We start from the raw sequence: 23691 nt of genomic DNA on the forward strand, positions 1-23691 counted from the left end.
GACATACACACAGAGTCTAGCTTTTTCATAAAGTTAAGCTAAATCGTGTCTTCTGTTATCTCACTGCAGTTTGCTGGAGCTTGCAGCCTGTCTGACTCAGAGTCCTGACTCAGTGAAGCATCCCATTACTCAGTTTTTTGCCCCGGGGCTGTCTGTTGGCTGGACCCCTGGTTTGCCCGAGGGCTGGAATTGCACAAGTGCTCTGCTGGATCAGAACATCAGCGCTAGTCTGCTCAGGTCTGCCTGATTCTTGTCTGGGAAAACCACACAGCAAACATTGATGTCTTTGAGTTAAGAAATGCAATTAAACGAGGAAGGATGGCAGTCCCCGGTGAAGGCTTGGACGGAGTAGAAGTGGAGGCATTCAGAAGTTTACCCTAGCAGCTACTGGGTTGTGAAACCGTGTAGTGATGGGGGAGGGGTAATGCAGCTGGTTTGGGTTTGAGAGAATAGTAACAATTCATTACAGGTTTTTGATTGTCTAGTCTTTAACTAGTATTTTTTCCTGATTTTTTGCTTATTTACTCAGCTGATGGTCGGTTTCCCATTTCATGTGCTCCAATGTCAGAATAAGAAAACATTATTAAAAAAACGTGGTTCATTCTTTAAAGTTTTTTTGAGTGGGGAGAGATACTCTAACCAAGAAGACTCAACATTTTCCCATTTACAAGCTCTCTTGTGACTTCTTGACCTTAAAGGACATATTGTTTCTCAGATCCTATACCTATAGTCGTTTAACATTCACGACAAAAAGATGTATGGATAGTACATTAAACATACATGGGCTTTTATTGCATAGGGCTTACTTGATCTAATATGAATGTTTAAATAGATGCACATATTGGCCCAGATTTTACTCTAATTTACAGAGTTGCCAGTAGGATTGGATGCACACTTCTGGGGAAGTTGTAATTGTGTGTGTGTGTGTGTGTATATATATATATATTAGATGTAATTATATATATATGTATAAAAATTGTGGATATAACAGAGATTGGAATCTAACCAATTTGCTTTCAGTTAAAAATCTGAATGGAACATGATTGCAACAAGCTGTTGCTGTCTCTTTTTTTACTTCCCGATATTTTTACTTGTTCTCCAACAGCAATAACAAACCTTTGCATAGTGGATGTTCTGCATAGGATTGCTGTAAGCACATTTCATGGAACTTTTCAAATCTCACCTACATGTATTTCTTATTGTAAAAATATTAAGCCAGTGTCATAATTTTTTTAGCATAAATATAATTAAAGCAATACTGACAAGTGTTTTTAAGAGTATTTTCTGTGCCTGTATGATATTCATTCAGAACTGTCTGCTGGTTCTAATCTTTCCACAGTTATTTTGACATGGAACTTGTGTTTTATAGAGATCTTCTCAAAAAACAGTGTTTCAAGTGCTTGGGTAGTTTTTGAAGAAATCTAAATTCTGTTTAAAGATTGTATGTATAATATCTATAGAACGTTAAGAAAAATACTAAATAATTCCTAATATTCCTGGTTTATTTTCTTATCTTGAATCTCTTGCTGCTATAAAAAAGCTTTTGCTAGCACCCTTATGGAAGGGTTGCTGTTGCTAACAAAGATTTACAGCATTCCTGAAGCCACACATCTTTTTATTTGCATCTGGCATTTCAGGGATAAGCAGGTAAGTTTGGATGGATATTGACTTGAAATGTATATTGCAATAGGAAGTCTGAAACCTAACTTTTAGTAATGGGAAGTGCTGAGCACCCTGCACCAGTTGAAGTCACTCCAAGCCAAAGGGACCTAGCACTCATGGCTTGCTATTCCAGAGGTGTGTTGGGTCAGTGCCCAAAGCTCAGAGACTATAAAAAATTAGTGACCTAAGATTTATCTGTGCTTGGTTTCTACTGCATTATATTAAAAGGTTGTTTGGAAATATTTTATTTCCTGCTTGATGTTACAGGTGAAATATCAATTCAAGCCCCCTTTTCTTTTTGCATTCTCAGTTTTAAGTAAACTGTTGGAAAAAATTATTTGGAAAAATATGGTACTGGCGAGAGGAGGACAATAACAGAGATATTATATAAAATATAGTGACAAGGTCATTTGCTAAAACATCACCAATACTAGGGTAAAAAGAAAGTTGAGCCCAGGAGGATTCATGGGTTTTTCTTTGTTTTTCCAGTGACTCTGTGTTGTGACCTGCAATAACCCCTCCACTGGGGCCGCCACTTGAATTCCAGCTGCACTGGAATGTGGCAGCTTCTCCTCAGGGAGTGATGCAGCATTGATGATTAAGATATTTAAATTCATTTTCTTTTGCAGCCTAACTTGGGACTTGGAAGCAGGTTTTTTGAAATACATAGCTTCATTTAGCATCAGTTGTATTTGGCAGAAAATTCTGATAACTAACTTCTTCAATGTCCTCTCTATCTCCTTTAATCCAAAAAATAGGAGAGCACAGGAGACTGATTTTTAAAGTTATCCTTCTGATTTTTGGGCTTTGCGGGGTTTGAGGAACAAGAAGTTTTGTGTGTGCATGTAAATTTATGCTGTTCGTTCTCCTTATCTTTCTTCATACAATGATTTCACAGCACAGATAGATGCTTTGTTCCAAAAATTTAATATTGGTGAAGGCAACACAGCCATGAAGAAAAGATTCTGGTGTGATTCATCTAATTGCTGAGCAATACAGGACCAAATCATTCTGTCTTTGTCACTGAGACCCCTCAGTGATACACAACAGTGCTGGTGTTTGTGCTGGCCAGTGCTCAGCTGTTGATGCTGATTTTCTTCAGAGGGCATGTTTTGATGCTGCCATGGTTTGCTCTCTTTAATGACAAACTGCATATTTTTGTTTTGGAAATGGAAAATTAAGGTGGTTCAATCAATTTCATGAACATAATGTATGTATATTTATATATATATGCACATATAAATTGTATGAATTGAATATGTAATATAGAAAATATACTACACATTTGAGTGGGATATTTTAAAGGATTACAGCATTGATTTCAGTACACTGGAATGGTGTCAGAAGTTCACTCCAGCTTTACAGTCATTGTGCAGACTTAGAGTGGCTGAGGGATTTTCATTTCAAAGAGTAGTGACAAAATATATATCCTGATTAAAAAAAAAAAAGTTTAAAAGTTTTGAGAATCTGGACAACAATAAAACAAGTGAAATTATTCTTTTATGTTCAGAATTCAAGGTTAAATTAAAGCAGTTCTACCAAGAGGTGAAAAAACTTTTAGTTTTGTCATAAAAAAAAAAAAAATAATAAAAGAGGAAAACGCCCCACAAGAATGCTGGGCCTAATGCCTTTTTCCAAGACACGTGGGCTGGTGTCTGCTTAGTGGAGCTGTGGTGCATGCTTTCCTTCTCACTTCCCAAGCAGAACTCCTGCAGAGCCAGTGGGCATGCTGAGCACAGAGTGAAAACAGGCTGTGCAAAAATTATCTGCTGCACAGATCAGAGAGGAAAGGGCTGCTTAAACATGTCATCAGAGTAACAAGGACTGGTCTAGAAATGTGAAAAAGTATGCTAGTAAATTCATGTGCTGGAAAGGGTGCATTTTACCTCCATAGCAGGGATGGATAAGTGAGAGGCAGTTGTTTGCAACTGAATTTCTGTGATTTCAGTGACTTTGAGAGTTTTTATATTTTATTAAAACCCCGTATTTGCTGGATAAAATTTCAGCAAATATGAGAGTGCACCTTTTTGTTATGTTTCTTAAAAAGGCTTTCTAAGCACAGCCTTGGAAAAGATCCCCTCTCTCTTGCTTTTTAGATGAAAAATTTGCCAGAGTTTAGCCTTACAAGTGTGTTTCCTCCCCCACTTATGAAAAGAGAGCCTCACCTGTGGAGTCTCACAGTGTGAAGGACAGGCACAAGACAAGGTGGTTTGGCAGGTCCTCAGGAAGCTGACAAATTTGGAGGGTTTAAGAAAGCTAGGAAAAATAGTAATTGATTTTTTCTTTAATTTAATTTAATTTTCAACAGATATGCTTGCTTATTGAGAAATAATTGCTCCTTTATTTGTAGTGAGATTTAAAGGTCAGAAAAACTGTTTCCTTTTCAAATAGAATAGAGGCAGCTGAATACTACTGATGCCATAACCTACATTTATCCAATTATACGTTTCATTGAGGGATTGGCTAGAATCCAGATGCAGTAGTTGAAATAAAAGGCTCCCTGTCATTTATGTCTATGTGAAATAGTTCACTGCTTGCAATTGAATCTGCAATACCTCTTATGTTTAAAAAAAAACCCTGTAAACTGGAATATTCTGGAGTGTGCAGTAACTTGCAGAGTGTAAAGGGCATGAACAATTTTGCTTTGTAAGCAGGTATTCTGTATTCAGAACATTTTTTCCCCTAAAAATCTGCTGTTTTCTTGTGGAAATACTGATCTGTGCCATTGTTTTTTATTGTTTGCTTTGTGTATTTGGTATGCATAGTTTTGGTGGGAAGGGCATTGCTGGAGGCATTCTACCCTAATTTTACAATAACACTAAAATGGTCTCTCCATACTCATTTTGTGAGCAGAGCCATCAAGGGACATGGACACAGAGTCTCAGCAGCTCTCAGTTTAGCCTTGTATGTTTTGTCTAGGCTAGCAGTTCTTCACTTTGAAAGCAAGTGAAAAATAAAAGACAAATGATGTCTGGGCTTCCTGGGATTTGTTTAAATTTGAAAAACCAAATTTCTCTATGATACTTGTCCAATTTTATGGATTTCCTGTGGAAGATTTATTCTTTAAGACTTCTGCTTGCCAAGCACTTTTTTAATAGTTATCTCTCTCTTGTCATAACTCTGCTTAAATATTCATACAACTTTGTGTACCAGTTTTTTCTCTTTGGAAAAGGTGAGAAATAAGAACCAGAACTCCCATTGTGGATACTTTAAGATGCTTACTTCTGCAATCTCAACAGTCCTTTCCAAAATGAATTTATGTTGAAAATCTACCACTTACTGGGGACTTCCCTGCAATATGAGTAAAAAATGCCCGATTGTCATTAAGATGCAGATCTTTCTACACTTATCTCAGTCTTTATCTCCACAGCTTATGAATACCTGCTGGTTAAGCTACTAGTCCTGTTGAATATAGGTTCAGTGCAAATGACCACTTGAAAACTGAAGAAGCCCATTTGCATGGGCTCTGAGAAGACTGTGTTGTGGAAAGAAAACATTGTGTTCTCTACAATAGCAAGAAATTAAAAGATTTCTTATGCAGAAATAGTTGGCCAATGCCAAGTAATTTTAGAAGTGGCATGCATTGCTTGGTACACTTACATGTTCCACTGATGAGTCTGCAGGGAAGTTGGGAACAGCAAATTTCCCACAGGATTCTCTGCCCTGTGAAGTGTGGCCACCTGCCATGTTCTTCGTGTTTAGTTCTTCTTTAGTAGTTTCTTTGGGCAAGTAAAGGCCTAACTTACCTCAAATATAGCTCTTTCTTGTGTCCTACTGTATTCACACCCACCAAGCATTAAGTGGGTGGACTTAGGCTATGGGTTAACACAAAGCATATGGCTTGCCTTTTTTATTCCAATGACAAGAAAAGCTGCAAAAATGCATGCATTAAATTAGCATGAAAGTTTGGCATGGCTCTGACCAGATCATTGGAATGGGCTGCCAAGGCTGTCTTCCCCACAGCAGCAGCAGTTCTCTGTTTCAAACTTTGGTTAGACCTACATATATTCCTATATAGATATGTCCAGATATAGATACATGCTGAGAAAACTGTTGGTTTTAAGGTATCTCCTTCTTCCTGCAAGTAAGTGAAGGGATTTCTCCAGGTTGGAACCATCTTTGTTTTTTATAGTTCTCAGTCTTCTCGGTGTCTTTTGGAGGCCAAAAGAGTTAAGAGACCAAACTTGCAGGACAAATGGGAGTCCAGGCCCAGGTAAGATCAGATGGATTACACTGACAATGCACTCCCACTACCCCATCTCATTCCAGGGAACTCAAGCAGACAGTCCTGTAGCTGAGGGCAGAAATTCCTGGCCCTTCATAACAGGCCAGGAGTTCTTTGCTCTCCTTGTTCTCAGTGGAAAAAAATTCAAATAATACAGGACTTCCCTCAAATGAGTAGTGGCATAGCAGTCTTCATCCTCAGGAAAATAAAATGTAAATATTAATTTTCTATACCTGCAGGATACCATCACTACATTTCCCATGTGGGTACTCCTGCTACAGCACCTGCCTTTGCTAAGGGGTGCACAAGACAAGCTGCTGCTGCACGTAGAGATCGAGGAGCCAGTCTTGACCATTCTTAGTTTTAGCAGCATGTTCTAGAAGTTGACTGAGTGCCTTGGCATCAGCTCTTTGATCACACTAGCAGTTTCAGTCATGAGAGTCTGATGTAGCCCCTGCAAACAGCCAATATGCTGCCATGTGAAAGGGGCAGGGGCAGGCCTGGCAGGGCATGACTGCAGTCACTCTTCTGCCTTCTGGCTGCATCAAGGGCAGCAAGGCTTGGAAGTCTTAGTCTTCAGAATCCAAGGTGCCAGCTGCCCGTGCTGAGTGACTGCAGCACTGCCTGCAGGTGGGCCAGAGGTTACATGCAGGGGAACAGCTCAGGTGCACTCCCTCAGCACAGCTGTAATGCAGAGTGCAGAGAAAATCTTGCATGGAAGCCAAATTTGACACAAGTAACACATCAGTGATCCAGAGATGTATTACAAAACACTAATAAAACCAGAGCACAAAGGTATAAATATAAATGTCCTTGGTGGTTTATTGTTCTTTGTATGTAAGAAGCTTTATTGTACAACTTACACAACTTTAGAATGGAAAAATGGTTAAAAATGTTTACAAAAAAAGCATGTTCTTAGAAAATTATGCTAGCAAAAACATTGGGAGGAGGGAAGCAAAAAAATCTTCAGTGTGCAAACTTCTTATAAAAATAGAAATACTAACTCTACAGGTAGCATTTCATGATAAATTATTTAAATAGCCTATCTACACAATTATGTGATTAACTATTACAATGGCAATGAGAAAAATAATTTATAAAAATACAAGCAATGGTATACAAGATGACAGGAAAAAATATAATACAACATTAGAAATTGTATTTGACTTTTTTTTTTCCAATGCCATTTCCTTTCTGGGAATACATTTTCTGCAAAGAAATTTTTACTATGTACAGCATTAACTTTTTAGTACTACAGTAGCTTTAAAGTTTGTTAGACATTTGAACTCTGCTTGCTCCAAAGGTTTTTCTCAGTCACACAACAATGAGGTAATATTTGTACGTAAAACTTTCACCATGTTCATTTCTTTTTGTTTTTTGAAAAGACAAGGAAATATTATAGGTATAAGGATGCTGCCCCTTCTGCTGGGGAAAAACAGTCTTTTAATGTACATCAAGGCCTCTCCCTCTTTTGCAAGGAGCTCCTGAAACTGGCTAGTCTGTGCTGAATTCCTTTTGTAGCTGCATGTCCCTAGTTCCAAACTGAGCATGCAGCGGCCCAGAGAGCCCGTTACAGGGTTATACAGGGCTGTCCTCGTGCCTCCCGCTGCCATCTCCGCAGGGCAGCTCTCCTGGCTCTGCAGCAGGCCCACTGAGCAGAGGTGAAGCATCACAGACATTTCCCAGCACTAGAGAACACTAAGAGGGTGAATGGCATTCCCTCACCCCTAGTGCTACGGATGGGACAGAAACTGCTACTATCAAAAAGGACTGGAATTTTAGCACTGCAGAAGAGTTGCCTGCCAGGCTACCAACTGCCTTGCACAAAGAAAGGAAAAGCCAACATTGAGCTCAGACTGAGAAAAACAAACATCCGATTGCCCACACCCTCACTTTTCCTTGTGCCTCAAAGCCTTTATGGGAAAATTGCTCTTTGTAACAAATACATCACCACTATCTACTCCAGACAAGACTTTTTTCTTAACTAAACCCTCTCTAGTTTCAGTATAGAACAGAGACAATAAATAATCTGTATTTACAATCTTACAGTCATGAAGACTTGTAACAATGATTAGGTGGATAGTCTTGACGCATTTCTTGTTGTTTTAATCAATAATCCCTCAGTCATTATAACATCAAGAATAGGCAAAAATAAATATTTTACAATTTTATCTACAGGCCCCTTTTCCTCCCCTCTAAAGAAGCGAGGGGTTTAAAACATCTATGGCATGTAGAAAAGGAATGTTTTCATTACATTATTTTTGTGCCTCTTTAACCAGAAAAAGTGAAGCATGTGCTGGTTTCCTAAAGGACAGCACAGTGCTAGCTGAGATGGTGGTGCTTTCTGGCACCATATCTGAAAGAACACATTTGAAGGTAAGCAAGGCCAGCATCTAAATCAGGCAAAACAGAATCTAATCATAAATCCCAGTTCTCCCAAAGCTGGTGTGATCCAGTGTACCAGTTTTTATCCTCATTCCCTCCTGCCATGACAGAAATCAGTTTTAGGATATCTGTTTTGTCCTGTGTAGTACAGCGGCTGATCTAGCTCACCACAAACAGAGTAAGGCTATGTTTTTATCTGAAAGGTATGACATAGAAAACAATTTCTCCAAGTTAAATGGATGTAAACCAAAGTAGCACAGCCTTCCTTAAAAAAACTTCTCTACCCCATAAAGAAAGACTTAGAGTTCCCCCTCCCACCCCAACTCCCTCTTCCCCACACAATGAAAGGTCTTCAGTTTAAGTAGTCCACAGCACATCCAAAGATGTTCTTTTACAAAATGCTACTCCATGGGACCTCCAGTTAGAGAGGCAGTGACACTGCACTGTGATAAACAGCAAACAAATGTCTTTCCTACTGAAAGAAGTGTGCTTGTTCAGTGATGACAATTCTCATTTGCAAGACACATTTGTTTCCTTCCACTTCAGCAGAGGTCAGATACCAAGTATGTTCTCACTTTCATTCTCAAAAGCATTCTCTTGAGGCAGGTCATGTGTTTCGAGTCCACATTTACGCAGAAAGAAGAAAGGAAGGAATAATATAATGGTCCCAGGATTTGTAAGGCTAAACATTTCAAAAGGTGCAATTACCAGCATTTTTAAATAGTCTCTGAATCCAACAATCTTGTGATTATGAATCTGTGAAAAAAGGAAAATATATATTTAAATATTTCTGTGTATTATGCATGATTATGTCCAAGTCATTAATGCCCAGAGACATTTGTAGAGAAAATTGAAAGTACTCTGAATTAGGTACTTCCTTGAGTTAGACTTCATAATCTAATCTATGTAACCATTACATAATGAAGTGACAATTTAAGACTAAGACAGCTGGAACTAGCTGTATGCACTTATCTCCACTAAACTTCAAGACTGCAATACTTTGCTTACTTTTAAGCAAAATCAGCTTTTTACTTGCTAAAGTCAATGTATTGCATTTCTACCTTAGATTTTGTCAGATGTGCTCATTCATTCTAATCAGCACTTCGTAGAAGAGTCAAGGTGTATTTCATTTCTGGAACTCAACATGGATTTCTGATACTTTGAAATAACACAATAGAAATATACTCAGATTTTATATATTTAAATTTTTAACAGTGAAGAGTTTATCGTGGTGTCCTGTTTCTGCCTGCAGAACTTGTTTGAACCTGAACCATGAAAAAATCACAGTTGAACTTTCCCTCTTGGCTCTTATGTCTTATGTTCTTGAACCAATTCATTTATATAGGATCTCTTTAATGCAATGTCATCCTTACCTCTGCATTCATATTTAAGGTCTGAGAAGAACACCATTTCTTGAGAGAAGACAAATAGTCCTAGCCGACCACCAGCATAGGTTTTATCGTAGATTGGTCCTGAGTCTGCCATGATTTTCTTCCCTTCATACATTACAACCCTACAAAGAGACAACAGCTCAGCCATCTTTGACAAGGTCCTGTGGGGTTTATCTTCCCAGACATCCACTTTTCCTGTGATATTTACTTCAGATAAAAGGATGATGCTCACCTGATGTAGCCGGTCTTTGGTCTATGGCTAAGTCTCCATCTGTATGCAGTGAAGTCTTTCCAGCCTATGTGACGAGGATCATGCCACAAAGTTCTCACCTGTGAAAGAAAGTTTTTTTATCAACCAAAGGCCAGAGATAACACAGCAGTTATTTTGACATGAAGGTGCCTTATTATTAAAGGCTGCAAATAGGTCATTAGGCTCTGTAATAGCCTAAAGACAGAAATAATAGAAATCAACTGCATTTATATTTACTTTTAAAATATGTAAATGGGAAGCTACAACACAATTCCACAAACAATTGATTCATTGCTGCTGGGAAGTCTGTCTGCAGCAAGCAATCCTGTTAATTGTATACAATATTTTACTTGATTAAGAAAAATTATGAAGTTTTTGGTATTTGCCAAGAAGTCTACATGATCAGCATGTGCAGGCCCCCTCTAAGTGTCTAATTTTCTGGAACAACAGCCTGCCTTATGCAGAAAAGAATGTTACTACACTGGAATACTCATGTTATCACGTTAAAAGTACTTCAGCATGTAGTAAGTGCCACTCTTACCTGGCCAGGAGTGTTTCCTGTGTGCCACAGAGCATTACGAAGGTGTTCTCCTGGACCAGTGGTGGAATTCACAACTTTGATGGAGAGACCTGAATAGCCTTGAGCTTTGGTTGGTGTGGAGTCCCAGTAAGACTGGGTGATCTGCTTCCACATGACAACATAGAAACGACTGCTAGACTGGTAGCCAAATACAAAGCCAGCATAATCATCATCCCTTTCTGTATTGATAAAGAAGGTACCACTGAAGTCCACAGCATTGAATTCATCAAAACCTATGGGGACATTGAATAATAAAGTTTTAGGTGCTACTTCTTTACAATTCTTAAACAACTCCTTAATAGTAACTTAGGTCCTCTTCCTCTCCCCTACCCCAACTAATAAAAACAAGAAAACTACCGCTCACCCCCACTAACAAACAAACAAAAGAAATCAAAGCACGCCAAACAACAGTTCCTGTTAAATTTTTCCCCTTACCGACTGCAAGGCCAGGGTCACAGTTGACTGTCTGAACCAGTTCTTTACCCTGGTGACGAACAACCCAGTTTGGATCATTCTGGGATGTTCCTTTGGGATCCAGGGGAATCATCTGAAATTTTCGGAAATCAGTCTCACTAATTTCCACATTTTCAGGGCAGATATCATCAATGTCTGGCACATTGTCTTGGTCAAAGTCATCTTTGCAAGCATCTCCACGTCCATCACCTGTAGGATAAAAGTAATTTTACTGTTTAATTACCACCACTGTTTGCTTCTGAGTCATACAGCTTGGGAGCCGAAGTCTGAATTGCAGATCTCTGACTGCCCAGGTACTTGGCAGACACATGACAGAAGCCACAGCAGCTACTGTATAAATGCCCATTCACTCCAGCCTGATAGTGACTTAGGAGTAAATTGGATATGAGGTCATTTTTTGATTGATCTTTACTCCTAAGAAGCACTATAAGAACATTTTGGCTTTTTCTGCTGGTACAGACATTCTTGCGTTTTGTTACTTAGTTATGTCCCATATTAAACAGTGTCAAAAAAAAGCGCATCAAACTACTGGAAGAAACTCTTAAAATGTCATTATGATACTGGCTCTCTTACCATCAGAATCAGCTTGATCTGGGTTGGCAACCAATCTGCAGTTGTCTTTGTCATCAGGGATACCATCATTGTCATCATCATGGTCACAGGCATCACCTTTTCCATCCTTGTCATGGTCAGCTTGATTGGCATTGGGCACATAGGGGCAGTTATCAAGGTTATTTTGATGACCATCTTCATCTATGTCCTGGTTGTTGTCACACTGATCACCTATGAGATCAGAATCAGTGTCTTCCTATCAGAGGAGAAAAAAAACACATTTCAAAAGGCCATTTAAAGAAGGCTGAGATAGGAGTCTCTGAAATAGGAGTCAGAATACATAGAATTAATTGAGATTTCTGCTTGCTTTATCAAGAGCTAAGATGGCTATAGTGAGTGGATTAATACACGCTTACAACTGCCTGTGCTACTTATGCTACTTTAGTCTTGTTCTGGTTTTAATCTGAATTCACAGCAGATCAGAAAGCAGTGTGATCATCAGCTATCTTGTGCCTTTGCCACATCCCTTATCTGTCATTAGTCTACCATACTGGATGCAGGGTGCTTTATCTCCTACCTTCCCTGGGAGCAATGTGCTTTCAAAGGCCATTTCAGGGTTGGACTACTCTGTACTTAGCAGAAACTGTAACATTAAAACAGTCTACCAATGCTTAGTGTTACATCCTCTACACCACAGAGCTTAATTTTCTCTACCATAAATGCTCTTGATGCCCCCTGATTCATCACTCAAGACAATTGTTCCCATGGTGGTGGCACACTGCATTAACTAACTAGTGTGCTTGCTGATCACATATTTTAGCCAGTCATTTGCACAATCAGCTCCTGAACTAAGAAAAACAATCCTGTCATCCCTGAGGTTGCCTCACATTTAGCCTAGTAGTCATGAGAACACAGGTGGTGTAGACAGAAGACATATCACACACTGTTGGATTAGCTACTAATTCTGGCACTTGAAATCTAATATCTCCACTTCTAGAACTTGATTACGATCATGTTTGGAAAGCCATTAGAGTCTTATATTAAAATTTCAAAGTCACAAGAGAAAGGATCCTCCTGAAAGCAGCTGCTTTAAAGGATCTTCAGGCAATTCCCTCCCTCAAGGAGGGAAGTAGTAAAGCAAGTGACAATGACTAAGACATTTTATATTATCTGTTTAAATCCTTCAAGTAACACTGCTTTTAGGCTACTAGGCCACACCACACTACATTCCACTGATTTGCAACAGCTTTTCTAACCCTTCAAACATTCCAGTTATGTCCCTGAAGCTATTAAACTTAGTCTTTTAACTAACAGGATGTCACAGGCTTTATCCATTTCTGCCTTCAATTTTTCAATCAGTAAGCTGTCTGAGAGTCTGGATCCCCCTGGATTTTTATGAAGGTGAATTTTACAAGTATCAGAATATGACTTTTTCTTAGGGAAAAGCAACTTGCGCTGCCTTCTACTTACTCTAGAACAGTTATCTTCTGAAATGTAGTTGACTTCAAGTTTAGGGACAAAGTTTAAAAAACAGCTTTGTGTCTAAGTGAACACAGCACTACAGGCTATGAAGAGAGTAGTTCCACTATCCACATTTTACACAATGTTCCCAAACTGTTTCATATTCTCGCTGTGAGCATCACCACAACTGACAAACCTAAGAAATGTTTAGGCAATAAGCACATGCAGTAGTCTCACAGATCTTCACTACAGCTACCTTTCAGAAAATATCTAGCAGCTGTTCAAACTCTGAGGGCATGTTATTTGATAAAGGCATCAAATGGAAAAGTAGTAAGAATGATTTGTGACAAGTCAAACTTCAGGTGTACCCTATTCAAATACTTTCTACAACACATAACTTGCTGTATTTTCTAGCACACCAGTCCTCTACTTTTATAATTCAAATCCCTTACCTGGTCAGGGTTGTGTTCCAGTGGACAGTTATCACACTGATCTCCAACACCATCCAAGTCTGTATCCCGCTGGTCTACATTGTAGACATACTGGCAGTTGTCTCTTTCATTAAGCACCCCTGTAAAAGTTCATGAATGAAAGTCAGACATCTAAATGCTGCAAAGCCACTACACATGCCTAGATACCTTTTCTAGAGCATTTTGAGCAGCATTTAAAAGCTTTGAAACATGACTGATCACTAGCTCTGTCGCACACTCCTGCTCCTATTGCCTTGTGAGAGTGGAGCGAGAATTCAGCTGTGCCAAAATCTATATATTCCAAAGTGAATTTCCATTAGCCCTAACTGTTCCTTCAGTAGCCTTCATGTCCTGAAACCACCACATGGGAACTTTTGTGCGTTTTGTGGGATGAAATTTTGGTAGGAAATCAGGATTATACTGGGTTCATTCGATTCATGGCTGATTAGAAAACCATCTAAAGGAGTGATCAGAGGCCACTTACCATCTCCATCAATATCTATTGCACATGCATCTCCTTCTCCATTGTTGTCAGTGTCAGTTTGATCAGGGTTGTGATTGTAGGGACAGTTGTCACAGCGGTCACCAACATCATCCCTGTCATAGTCATACTGCTGTGGGTTGTAGATGAATGGACAGTTGTCCTGCAATAGTGAGAAAAGTCAAGTTTTAAAATGAACCAAATTAAAGCTTTAACCAGATTCTGCTTATGCTTGTACTGCTATATGAAAGAAGAAATGAAAGGAGGGGAAACAGTTAAAACTCAGATGCTACTATCTCAAAACATCTTGCTGCTGGCATGAGTGTATGAATGGCTGATTGAAAAATGAAAATTCACCTCCAAAGCTCAAACAGCTGCAGAAAGTTTGTCCACACAGTTATGCATATCTAAGGTTTCTAGGATAGCTGTCAGTGCCAGCAATTTCCTATGGTCCTTTCTTAAGGTTAGAAGCTAGAGCTCAGCTTTGGGAAAGGGAGTGGGAAAGCCACATTCTCAAAAGCTGTTCTTTTCTGTTTCCTTACCCGGTCATCAGGAATGCCATCATCATCATCATCGCTGTCACAGGCATCACCAATCCCATCCTTATCATAGTCTTCCTGCCCTGAGTTAGGCAGATTAGGACAATTATCCTACAAGAAAGAAGTACACAGAGATGTTCACTCCTGGTATTATTACAATATGGATTTGAGCAGGTAAAATCTAATAATTAGGCAAAATTGTAACACCTCAATCAGGTAGGAGTAACCTTACTGTAATTCTCTTAATTTCAGCTGGTCATTACAGTGGTAAGTCTTAGAAAGCCAAAGTTAAATAATTTTTAAAATAAAAATTAGGTTGCTTTTGAGAATCTTACCCTGCTGCTCTTCCCTTGGAGATTGCTATGAGAACCCAGGTGATATAGGTATGGCCTAAACTAGAATCTTCCTAGAACATTTACAACAAATCAGGTTTCATTTTTTCCCATATCACAGGAATATATAAAGCAATACAGCAAAAGCAAGAGCCTCCCAGCAATGCCTTGACAATGGTATCCCTACACCTCCTCTATCCCTAGAAGGTTATTTGCAGGGAGCATAGTTTAATAGCTTAGGCTGTTAGAATGGCAGATGGTAAAAGAGGATAAACTTACTTTTTTACAGTGGTAAGTAGCATTGGCAACACAAACCAGGTTCTCATTTGGCCATCCATCCAAGTCAGTATCTTCTCCACAGATTATGCCATTGCCAGCATAGCCTGGTTTACATTCACAGCGATACATGGGGTCACTAAAGTGGCCAAGGTAATTGCATTTGGCATTCTTGTTGCAGTCATGTGTTCCATCTGTGCATGGATTACGTGGCTTGCAGACCTAGAAGACCACACAGAAATTAAACCCACTGAAAACATTGTTTTATCCCCCTCTTTTCCCCTAAAGATTCAAATACGTCCTAGTCAATCGGGCAAAAAAAAGCCTCATATATGGCTTTCTTCCAGTCCTCAACTCCAGTACCAGTCTTAGCACTAATTATTTTTCTTGTTCAAACCTTATGTATTGTCAAATGGAACCAAGCACTAAGATATGAGGCACAAACTTTTGTATCATTAGTGAATATTGATTTACTCCTGAGTTACTCCTAAAATTATGTGTAACCTCTGAACCCTCCATGGCTGAGGAGGACACTGATATTTAAAACTCATTTTGATCTTCAAAAGAAATTGGTTAATGCTTCTTCTGTTCTGAATCAGAGAAGATGGTTCTATTTTAAATGCTCCAAGTTTTATTAAATGCTCCAAGTCTTTTTTGCCTAGAACACATAGGTGTTTTCTGTTTTTTAGAAACTGTGAGATTTCGTAACCCAGAACAACTCTCAAATTGACAATACCTGTTTGTTACTCATGGCATCCTCAACACTGCGGCCAAATGGCTGTGTTCCAGTGAAACGTGGTGGGCAGGGCAGACAGTTGTACCCAGGCTCAGTATTCTCACACCTGTGCACTCCATTGAAGACAAAGCAGGCATCAGGGACCTCTTTGCACTGAAATATGAGTTTGAGATAGAGGAGAACAACAGTTAGCATTATAAAACAGTGATTCTGACCTCCTTTTCTGTTTTCTTTCTTTCCCTTTCAAGGAGAAAACTATAGTCTTCATACCTCATCAATATCTTGGCAGTGAATACCATCACCATGGTAGCCAGCAGGACAGGCACCACACTTCCAGGAACCATCAGGGGCACTGGTGCACGTAGCCCCTGCAAAGCAGGGATTAGACAGACACCCATCTGTGAAACAAGCAAGGAAATGTTATGATAAGGGACACTACCATGCTGCTGCAGTGCTGTATTTGGCTGATATCCTGGTCTAAAATTCTAGCACTTGAGGTCTGCAGACTTTTTACATTGGTATTTTCAAGATTATCAACAACCTTCAGATGTTTATGGGCAAATGGATACTCACCAATCGGACAGTCCTGTTTGTTGCAGACCTGAGTCCCTCTAGCTTCACCTACACAAGTCTTCCCACCATACTGAGGCTCGGGATTATTGCAGAGACGGCTTCTCTTCTGAAGTCCTCCTCCACATGTCACTGTGCAAGCATCCCATGGAGACCATGGGCCCCAGTTGCCATTAACTAAAGGGAGAAGAGGATAGAAAACATGTAAAGCTTTAAATTCAGTGCTACAACTAGTTTCTACCTGACTTTACTTTTGCAGGGAGAGCAGTTCAGACATTGTTCTGACATAAATGATAGAATTAATGGACTCCATGAAAGAGGCATAAAAATAGTTTCATCTGAAACTAACCTGTGCAGTTTTACATAGCCCACCTCTAAATTTAAAAAGAGAAGAATACTAGAACAAGCTTACTTAGCAACTATTCAGAATGTTCACTATTTAAGCTACCAATTACTAGTTACCACTAGGACACACTTACTTGGGCAAGGGTCTTTCTGGCAGGCTTTGTTTTCTCTTGCTTCACCCTCACAAGGTTTGCCATTCAGCTGTGGTACTGGAGAGTTGCAAAGACGAATTCTAGTAATGATGCCCGTGCCACAAGTGACAGAACATGATGACCATGGCGACCAGTGACTCCAGCCACCATCCTGTTTAACTACAAGAGAGATTTCTGTTATTCATAATTTCTGAAGACTTCAGCTGTACAGCACCTAGGACATAGCCAGTACCAGGACCAAAGACTCCATGTGTAATGGATAGCCTCCTGAGTGTCACGGATCAAGTTTTGCAACTAGGGAAATTTCATACCTAAACTGGCATCACATTTCGTCCTGGGAGCAGTGCCCAAACATGCCTGTTTACTGCATTAACTATCTGCTCCCCTCCACCTTGTTAATACAAGTCCTTAAAGCTGGAAGCCAAGGATCCATGCCAGTGGCAGAACTACATGGTAATCCTTGCTTTTAATATTCAGCCAATAAAAGCAGCCTCTGTTTTTCTACCAGCATGAGTAGATTAAGTACTTACATCTCTTATCACACTCCTGAAGGTGGCAAGTCCGAGTCTGTACAGAAGAGCCTTCGCAGCGGTTATTGAGACTGTCACAGGAACGGCCTCTCTGCTGAATCCCATTACCACAGGTCACAGAACATGAGGTCCATTCAGACCAAGGAGACCATCCATCGTCTGCGTAGTCGCTAGCTGCAGAGGGATACAGGTCTGAGTAAGAATCCAGGTAGATGCTTTTCCATATCTTTTCTCCCACCCCTCTCTCAGCAAGAAAGGACACAACTGTCCTCAGAAGCCACACGCATCTTCCTTCTTTGTGTAAGATAAAGGCCATGAACTCAAACATTTCAGTATGTTGCATATTGTAGAAAGTATTTGAACATGTATCACGTAAGTGATTAGCCTCAAAGACACATCAGATTAACCTACTTCAGAAGTACAGGTTAGCCTTGGATATCCAGTTCTGGTATCCTGTAGAGCAGCGTGGGTCTAGTTAGATGTGAACAATGGCTACAGGACTGTGAAAGTGGTAAGTACTTACGCCAGCACCGAGGGCAGCACTCCCCATCAGGCACAGTGGCATTGGAACAAGGCATGAGAGGACAGGACACTTTCCGGCATATAGTGGCAGAGTTCTATAAAGAGTTGAGAGAATTACAGTTACCAAGCAGAATATAAACAATGTCTGGAGTCTGGGAAAATAATAGGGACCTTTTCTGCAGAACTTTAAGACTCAGTAGCATATCTAAAGCAGAGACCTTTGTATTTAGAGCTAAAATACAACCCAAGGGGTAGTCCCAGGTATTTTAAGTCAAACTTCATCTCGTTTCTGTTCTCACCCATTATTTTTTAGTCAAAAGCAGAAATATTTTGGTTCTGCAGAAGTTTATCAGTAGTAGCTAGCAGATGCTGGCTCAAGTAAATTACTATTATGTGATACCAAAAGTACAAGGTCAGATTTCAAAGAAATGAAAAAAGAATGAAAAGCCAACATTCTTTTCAGTTAATATGGATTTAAGCTGATTATATGGTAAAGATAAAATGAGTTTAGTGGACTTTGCTCAAGTGCTGTGCAATCTATAACTTATAATTAGAGGTTTTTGATCTGTAAGCCAAACAGGCAGGGTAAGAACACCCACCTCCAATCTCAGTAAGAGTCTGTAGTTTTGCTTCTTAAAGGTAGCAGCTTGGTCAGAAGAACACTCTCATGATTACTATTTTAATCTCCCCAAGCAAATTACTAGATTAAGGCAATTACAGCTAACATTGAGTAAACAGGTTGGTAGGAACAAAGCAAATGCAAAAGTCACAGTTCCATTTGCTGACTACAAGACAAAAGACATAATGAGCTAAAGGAGAAGACACAGAATTTGAGTTGCCTTGTATTGCACATATACAAATACTTGACTTTTAGTTTCTAAAGAGTGGTACGCTTATTAACCCACTCTTTGGTAGACTGGTACCCCAAAATGCTTTTGCTAAGGTATACTTAAATGGAACAAGCAAATAATTTAAAGAAATCCTGAAACTGTACGTTTTGTGTATATTTACAACATTCTGTGGAAGTGAAACACAAAGCTTAAGTATCTTGCGAGGTGATCCAGGGATTTAAACAGCTACACTGAAATCCAAAAGGGATTGCTGTTCCATATAATCTGCAAAAGCTAATAGGACACACCTGGAAGCATTTTCTAGATAAAGAAAAACACCACAAGTTTAAGCGTCTTTACTGAGAACTAGAATGTCTTTTTCTACTAAGTCAGCAGGAGGCTCAGTGAGGACAGAGGGTAGATCTAGAAAAGTTGATAGTACTATGCATTTGTTGTGTTGATACTGACTTTTAGTTTACTGATGGACTTCTGTAAAGAATACAGGCATTCCCCAAATTAAGGAACTAAAACTGTAAATGGCTGTATCAGAGTGATACATATAATTTCAGAGTTTCATATAATTTTCTAGAATACTGCTGTTGAGACAAGGTATGGAAACTGCCTTTATAGCAGAGATCTAGCAGAATGAAATAAACTGAGTAATTCCAAGGCTTCTCTAGTATACTCAGTTCTGTGTCTGATTCACTCTTTCTAACAAACAATGCAGTTTAGATATATCTGTTAATTCCAGCTTATGAGTTTATATTCAGGTGATTTTTGAACGTGAGGAATCTTACCTGGCAAGTACATTCAGTGCAGCTGTCAATAGTCCACTCCTCTTTATTTTTGTGCAAGACTCCATTATGAATGCATGCTCCAGGAGTGATCTGGACTACTTTAGCAATGATTTCATTTTCTTCAGTCTTGGGGGTGAGAAGCAAAAAGAAGATATTTAGGATTTAATACAGAAATACCCTTTTTCACAAAGTCAAAGTAAATATTTTGCTGTTTACACAGGCTCTCAAAAGTCAGGTTATAATTAATTCACTAAGTGCTAGTTAATGAAAGGTACCATGAAGTTGACCATCACTTACCACTTTTCGAACTCTGTCTTGAAGTGTTGTAACCATGGACCGTAGCCCTTGCATTTCCACAAACATATTTGTTAGTTCATCACAGGAAAATCCACAGACTGCTTGGATGTCCTTTGTTTTATGGCCAATGTAATTAGTGCGGATAGCTGGGCTGGAACCATTGATGGGGTTGTCCAGAGTAATGATTGCACTAGTGGCTAAGAGAAAAAACCAGACATGAAGTAAATGCATTTTATACCACATGCATTTATCGTTCCAGGCTAACACCTGCTAAACAGCTGCCACCAGATTCATTAGGGTGCCTGCAGAAATATAATCTTATTTCTTATGCAATGTGGATTTGCATGTCAGCATACTTCTGAGTTCTGTTTCAACCTGTCTTTCTAACGTAACGAGAAATCTTATTTTTAATAGGTCATTGGACTCAGAAGATTGTAAACTTACAGCTGGAGCAGCCTTTGTTCCGCAGGATAGTTTCCAGAGTTGTTCCAAACACAAACCGCACATTCTGCAGCAGACCCTGTGGACAGAAGCAGAATTACAGCTACTTGAGCAACTTCAAGGGAAAGAAGTACCACTTGCACTTGGAGAGGCTGAAGGTCGTGCAAGACCTTACAGAGCAATTTCATGACAGACAGACGGAAAAGTGAAACATATTGCTCTATTCTCCTTAATGAAAACCAGCCTTGCTTCCTAACGGTCTTATCCTTGAGCATAAGGACTTGGCGACTCTCCAGACAGGAAGGAAAAAAACCCATGGATTTCTGAATCTCAAATAAGAAGCTAAGCAATGAAGCTGCAACTACCTCTCTGGAAGCTTCAGTGCCTTCTTATTGCTGCAGAAAGGTCCTTCCCTGCAAATCTAATGCTTTACTCTTCAAACTCCATTAGTAAAGTTTAGCAGATTTAGAGGTCTTTGTTGCTGTTTAGGCTCATTGAGTAGGTAATGCACCTTCAAAACAGATGACTGAAAATTCTAGGCAAAAACATAAGTGAAAGTCTTACCTGGAAGTTGTCATTGACTCCTCCTTTGGCAATATGGAGCCTGGCACTGCTGGCGAGGTCCCTAGTGAAGATGTTCTGGATGGGGATGTCCAGTTCAGCATTCTCCATTTTCTCACACCCCACATAGAGCTGAGCTCGGTCCTCCTGCACAAACAGGGTGATATTCTTCCAATGCCCTGTAGCTAGCAAGACATCCTCTACTGACACTAACTGCTGCTTGCCATCAACAGAAAGGCTCAGGTCCAGGGAGCCTGCCTTGCCATTTGATACTAGACTGAAGACATGACCAGAGCCATCTTTCTGTTCCACAGAGAGCAGTGTGCCTCTGCTCTTCTTGGCTTGCCGGAGAGTGGCCAGGAGAATGAAGCCCTTCTCAGCATGGATGGCATCTAATAAGTCTTGGAACTTCGAGTCAGGGACAGCAGGGATGCGACTGGCATCTTCAATGCGGTAAGCAGGGCTGGAGGATTCTGGTCCCTTCACCAGGTACACCCCGGGGGCCCGGCGCCCGGCTCCCTTCCGCATGAAGCCAATGAGTTCAAAGAGATCAAAGACGCTGTTATCATCATTCCTGGACTCTGCAGGGAGAGATCAGGGCAAGCATCATGAGAAAAGGACAAGAGGCTGAGTATTTGCAAATCTTCCAGTATTAACATTTTGGCTCCTGGTGGACATCGAGCAAGGCACAGTGCCTCATCACATCAGAGCACAGACAGTAGCTCTGATGGTGCAGCAGTCCCACCAGGAGCTGCTGTGCAGCAGTACATGTGCATTCTTGTACAGGAGCCAGTCGGCACAGGAGTGCCAGGTACCCGCTGACTGACACACAAAGGTAGCAGCCATTTCGGCACCTCATTACACTCTAGCAGGACAGAAATAGACAGCAAAGCCCAGTCTGCAATATTCCTATGCTAGGACATGTCAAAGTGAGTTTGCATAATCTAGATGAGTGACAGCAGCACAGCAGCAGCTTCTCTGTGTCACCAAGACGGCAGCCTACTACCTCATTTCTTCTTCAGGCAGTTCCTACATCATGTTCCTCCTTTCCTCTGCTCAACGCAGAGGTAGACAAGCTACATGCTCGAGTTCTGGAGACTCTGCGTTCCTGCTTCTGAAGGCTACACAAATTCTGCACCGGAGAGAAGTTTCCTGTTCCCAACTAGCTGATGCTCAAGTTAAAACGTTTTTATTCATTGAGAGCTTTAGAGCTCTTTACCATTGAGCACAACTCCATCTGCCTACACAGGCACCAAAGTTTTTTATTTTTGCCCCCGGTACCAGCACAGAGCTGGCCTTACCTGCAGTGCGTTTGGTCTCTGAGCCGCCGAGCACGAGGAGAAGGAAGCAGAGAGCAGTCACTGGCCCCATGGCAAAGGTCTGTCTCTGAACCAGCCTGGGGACACACACACGAGGAAGGTCACGGCGCTGCCGTCGCACCCACGGCCGGCGCCAGCGAGGCTCCCGCAGGCAGAGAGAGTGCGCAGCGGGCACGGTGCAGGTGTCCTCGGCCGCCCTCGGACGGGACAGCGAGCGCGGCGGGAGCCGCTTCAGCACTTACCTGTGGCAAGAGCGATCCGGGCGGTCAGCGCCGGCCTCTGGGCACCGGCGACCAATATCCGCGGGCGGCCCCGACTGTCCCGGCGCGGGAGGGCGAGTGCAGCGGGCAGCTGTAGCGGCGCTGCCGGGACTCTGCGGGCGCCGGCCGCCGCGCCCGGCTATAAAGGGATGGCTCGCATTCCTGGGCGCACGGCGGGCCAATCGGCGGCGGCGGGGCAGGAAGCGGGAGGCGGGAGCCGGGTGGCTCCGGGGCCAGGGACAACTTTCCGCAGGGGCCGGGGGGCGGGGGCGGGCGCGCCCCGCGGGCCGGGCGAGCGGGCGCACGCGGGGCCGCTGCCGCCTGGCCGCGCCGCGAGGGGGCGCTGGCCCGTCGGGGTCTCCCGCGCTGCCCGCGGCCCCACGCGCCTGCCGGCTCCCATCGCCTTTCCTGCCGGCAGCGGGAGCCGCGGCGAGGCCGCCGGGAGTCCTCGTTCCCTCAGCCGGCCGTGAACCCTGCCTGGCATTAGCTCCCGCCTGTCCCGCCGCCCGCTCGGCGTCCCGGCCCTGCTCTCCGGCCCCGGGGCCGGCCGCGCGCACCGGCGCAGGGGGGGCGCTGGGGGCGCGTCCCGCCGGTGGCACCTGGCGGGGCCCGGAGGAGAGGTGCCTCCAGCTGTCCTGAGCGCTGGTGGAAGCGTCCTTCACTTAATTAACGCAATTCACTTAATGAGACCTTCTCTGCCTGCCCACTTGTTCCAATACACAGCACACTGGACACTGGGTTCACAAAAGGGCAATAACGTGGATTCTCGTTAGCCCTTCCTGGCCGCCCTTGGTAGAGCCGGGCCCTGTGAGGGCAGAGGACAGAGGATGACAGGCTGGAGCAGCAGCGACCTGCTGTCTCCTTTCCACTCCTTGTCGCTAGGGAAAAGTGTGTGGGGATGACCCTCAAACAACTTGGCCTTAGGAATGAAATGACTGTCGCTGTAGTGCAGCTGAGACTCTCCCATAGCAGCTTTGTTTAATGAACAAAATGACTGGCACTACTTCAGCTAAGAATTTCCCACGTAACAGGAATTTCAGGTAACAGGAAATCTAAAGGTTAAAAGGTAGGTTTCTTACATCGTGTCATATTCTGAATGACTAAAAGTGACTTGAGCGTGTGAAACAGCTTTGAAGTAATCGAATTCCAAAAATGGATAATTCCTCTGCATTCCCTGGCCTTTCTATGCTTGGCGTGTGCTCCCGTGGAAAGTGGAATGTCAGTGAACGAGAAGGACCTAGTCAGGCAATTGC

At 41.7% G+C, this 23691-nt stretch overlaps 1 protein-coding gene across 1 annotated transcript; it reads right to left on the reverse strand.

The window, feature by feature from the left end:
- Positions 1-6685: 6685 nt before the first annotated feature.
- THBS1 (thrombospondin 1) lies at positions 6686-22572 on the reverse strand. Its single transcript, XM_059849782.1, has 22 exons — positions 22421-22572; positions 22161-22255; positions 20863-21440; positions 20302-20377; positions 19858-20054; positions 19561-19686; positions 17935-18028; positions 17412-17585; positions 16864-17040; positions 16388-16561; positions 16085-16212; positions 15815-15967; positions 15082-15300; positions 14474-14581; positions 13935-14094; positions 13433-13551; positions 11541-11775; positions 10929-11156; positions 10455-10726; positions 9896-9993; positions 9646-9785; positions 6686-9028 (listed from the first exon to the last, which is right to left on the reverse strand). The coding sequence occupies exons 2-22, from the start codon at positions 22228-22230 to the stop codon at positions 9021-9023; spliced, it is 3534 nt and encodes a 1177-aa protein (XP_059705765.1). The 5' UTR covers positions 22231-22255; positions 22421-22572; the 3' UTR covers positions 6686-9020.
- Positions 22573-23691: the final 1119 nt, after the last annotated feature.

Source organism: Haemorhous mexicanus, chromosome 6 (genome assembly GCF_027477595.1).
Source record: "Haemorhous mexicanus isolate bHaeMex1 chromosome 6, bHaeMex1.pri, whole genome shotgun sequence".
In the NCBI taxonomy this organism is placed as follows: Eukaryota; Metazoa; Chordata; class Aves; order Passeriformes; family Fringillidae; genus Haemorhous; species Haemorhous mexicanus.